General features: G+C 43.7%; 1 protein-coding gene across 1 annotated transcript; it reads right to left on the minus strand.

Annotated features, from left to right (window-relative positions):
- Positions 1-1300: 1300 nt before the first annotated feature.
- LOC119648778 (endocuticle structural protein SgAbd-6-like) lies at positions 1301-1897 on the minus strand. The gene is made up of 2 exons (XM_038050612.1): positions 1681-1897; positions 1301-1550 (listed from the first exon to the last, which is right to left on the minus strand). Exons 1-2 carry the CDS (start codon positions 1809-1811, stop codon positions 1364-1366), a joined length of 318 nt encoding a protein of 105 aa, XP_037906540.1. The 5' UTR covers positions 1812-1897; the 3' UTR covers positions 1301-1363.
- Positions 1898-2282: the final 385 nt, after the last annotated feature.

Raw genomic sequence — 2282 nt, forward strand, 5'->3', positions numbered from 1 at the left:
CTTCAGACATCCCGGTTTTGCACCGAGGTCCACCAACCCGATTTCCCTAAAAGCTTTCTGGCGCCCTGGCCTACGCCATTGTTCCATCTCAGGCAGGGTCTACCTCGTCTTCTTTTCTACCATAGATATTGCTCCCACGTTCCATGAGAAAATGTGCAAATCGTTGTTCCGTTGTCGTTGCCGGGTACGTCGTTGTATAGTTAATCCAGTCCGAGGCTCTTTTTGTGGCTTCGAAACGTGTTGTTTTCCATGTAGGGTTGTCAGCCCTACCCAACCCCAACCTGGAGGACCAGTTGGTACAATTTGTCCCGTTTCTAGGGGTGGCAGACTCGCATTCTTCCATCTCCGTCTGAAGCTTTTCGTTAAGAAAGAGCTCCCAGCGGTCACCACGTGGAGGCACAGGTAGGGTTTGGTAGTAGAGCTGTTGGTGTTGGTTCAGTAGGCGTTTCCCAGGTATTATGCTCCATTGTGGGTACCAATCCACGTTTCGCCCTGTGACCTATACTACCCTTGGACCACCTACCGTTAGTTCTTGTTTAATTAACAGATGTATATTTCCAGCGTCTTAACGCGCGGAGAATATATGCAACATTGGAAGGATCAATCTAGGTAGGTTTGATGAAACTTTTCCTAAGAATGGGATGTAGACAAAAGAGTTCTTAATGATAAACCCGTGAAGTTGGTGCCAGGCCTATCAATAGAGAGAAGTAAAGAGGTGATTCCTGCTGGTCCAGCTTAATCTTAGTGGAGTTTTGGAAATAGTGAGACACTTGGTGCGCTATGATAGTCCTGTTCCATGGAACTGATAACTAAAGAATTCCACCTGTCCATCCCGTTCGAGTCCGATTCCTCCGATTTTTTTTTTTTGGGTAGGGTAGGTGCATGCATTTACGCACACAGTGTTGGACTCCCGATTCGGTACGTCGTCGGACTACCAACTAAACACCTCCCCAACGTCAGAGAGCTAGCCTGGAACCGTTTGTCACATTACTTCGGGCTAGTCCCCGAACTCTCCCACCTTGCGGAGCCTTCAAATCAGGCAATTATTTTCACCAACGGGAGGGGACAGGAGGAAGGGAAATGTCAGTTCAAGGATAACACCAGGGTTGTAGAGAGAAAATTCCATGTCCAGGGTGAAAACTTGAAAAAACTTCGGTCCCGGAGGCTATAATTCTCTACTCCTCTCTCGCCAGAGCTGCTTTTGTCCTTCTTTCCCGTTGCGAAAGGTGTTGGTTTTACATTCCTAGCACTTTTAGGAGGCTTACGCGGATATTAACATAATGGTGAAGGGCTGCTTAGATATATGTACTTTGATCACATTTTTTTTTATTTCAGTAGAAAACAATATTATAAAACAATAGAACTAAGCTGGCAAGTGAGCACCTTGGGGTTGGAACCCATTTTCATCTGCAATGTAGTTCAATGTGTAAGACTGTCCATCAGCAGCTATCCATGTAATTGTTCCTCGGACGACTAAGGCTTCATTCTCGGTTCCAACATTTTTCAGTTGTGCTTCCTCAGATCGTGAGACTCCGTCGCTGGTTTCGTATCTAAAAAGAACAATAATAATATAAAGAGAGGATCACATAAACTGGATGAAGTGAACATAAATATTCCTGAGAATATCGAGCATAATCCAAAATGAAACAAGGACGAATTCCTCAAATCTGCTCTACTTACGCGAATTTGTATCCATCAACCCCGATATTCTCGTTCTCGTATCGAAGAATTTGGGCATTTCGTGAGTCGTCAACTGGGGCGGCGATAACAGCAACCACACCGAAAACGAAGAAGGCAATAAGGAATTTCATGATGAATAAAAAATCCGAAAAAAGATCTTCAGAGGTAGATCGCGTGTGCACGTAAGTATCAAACAATCGAATTATGGTAATGAGAAAGTGAAGACGAGTCTTTTATATGAACGCAGCGGTCAAAAATAAACTCTGGTCGACCTCAGGTGCTTGCCTATCTCATCATTGTACAATTTTTGGATATTGCCATCACTTTGATTACGCATTTCCATGCATCTCATATGCTCTGGGAAGTTCAGATGGATTCCGAGCGTTCTAGAGTAGCCGTTTTGGGCAAATTTTTTGATTGATTCAAGATATATGACCATAATGAGCTAGGTAGATACCATCGAATAGTAATTTGGGTAAAAATTTTGCAATTCGTACCAAAGCATCGCAACTGGGATTATTTTTATGTAACTTCTGCAGCTTCTCATTAAGCGTCTTTGGTACAATCGAGATGATTGCTTTCGAATTCTAAAGGAGCTTAGC

Source organism: Hermetia illucens, chromosome 2, assembly GCF_905115235.1.
Source record: "Hermetia illucens chromosome 2, iHerIll2.2.curated.20191125, whole genome shotgun sequence".
NCBI classification, from domain to species: Eukaryota; Metazoa; Arthropoda; class Insecta; order Diptera; family Stratiomyidae; genus Hermetia; species Hermetia illucens.

Bases quoted from the DNA above. Each gene is read 5' to 3' on its own strand.
- LOC119648778 (XM_038050612.1), bottom strand. From the start codon at position 1,811: ATGAAATTCCTTATTGCCTTCTTCGTTTTCGGTGTGGTTGCTGTTATC. The intron at 1,551-1,680 runs GTAAGTAGAGCA...TGTTCTTTTTAG, and splicing joins GTTGATGGATACAAATTCGC to ATACGAAACCAGCGACGGAG.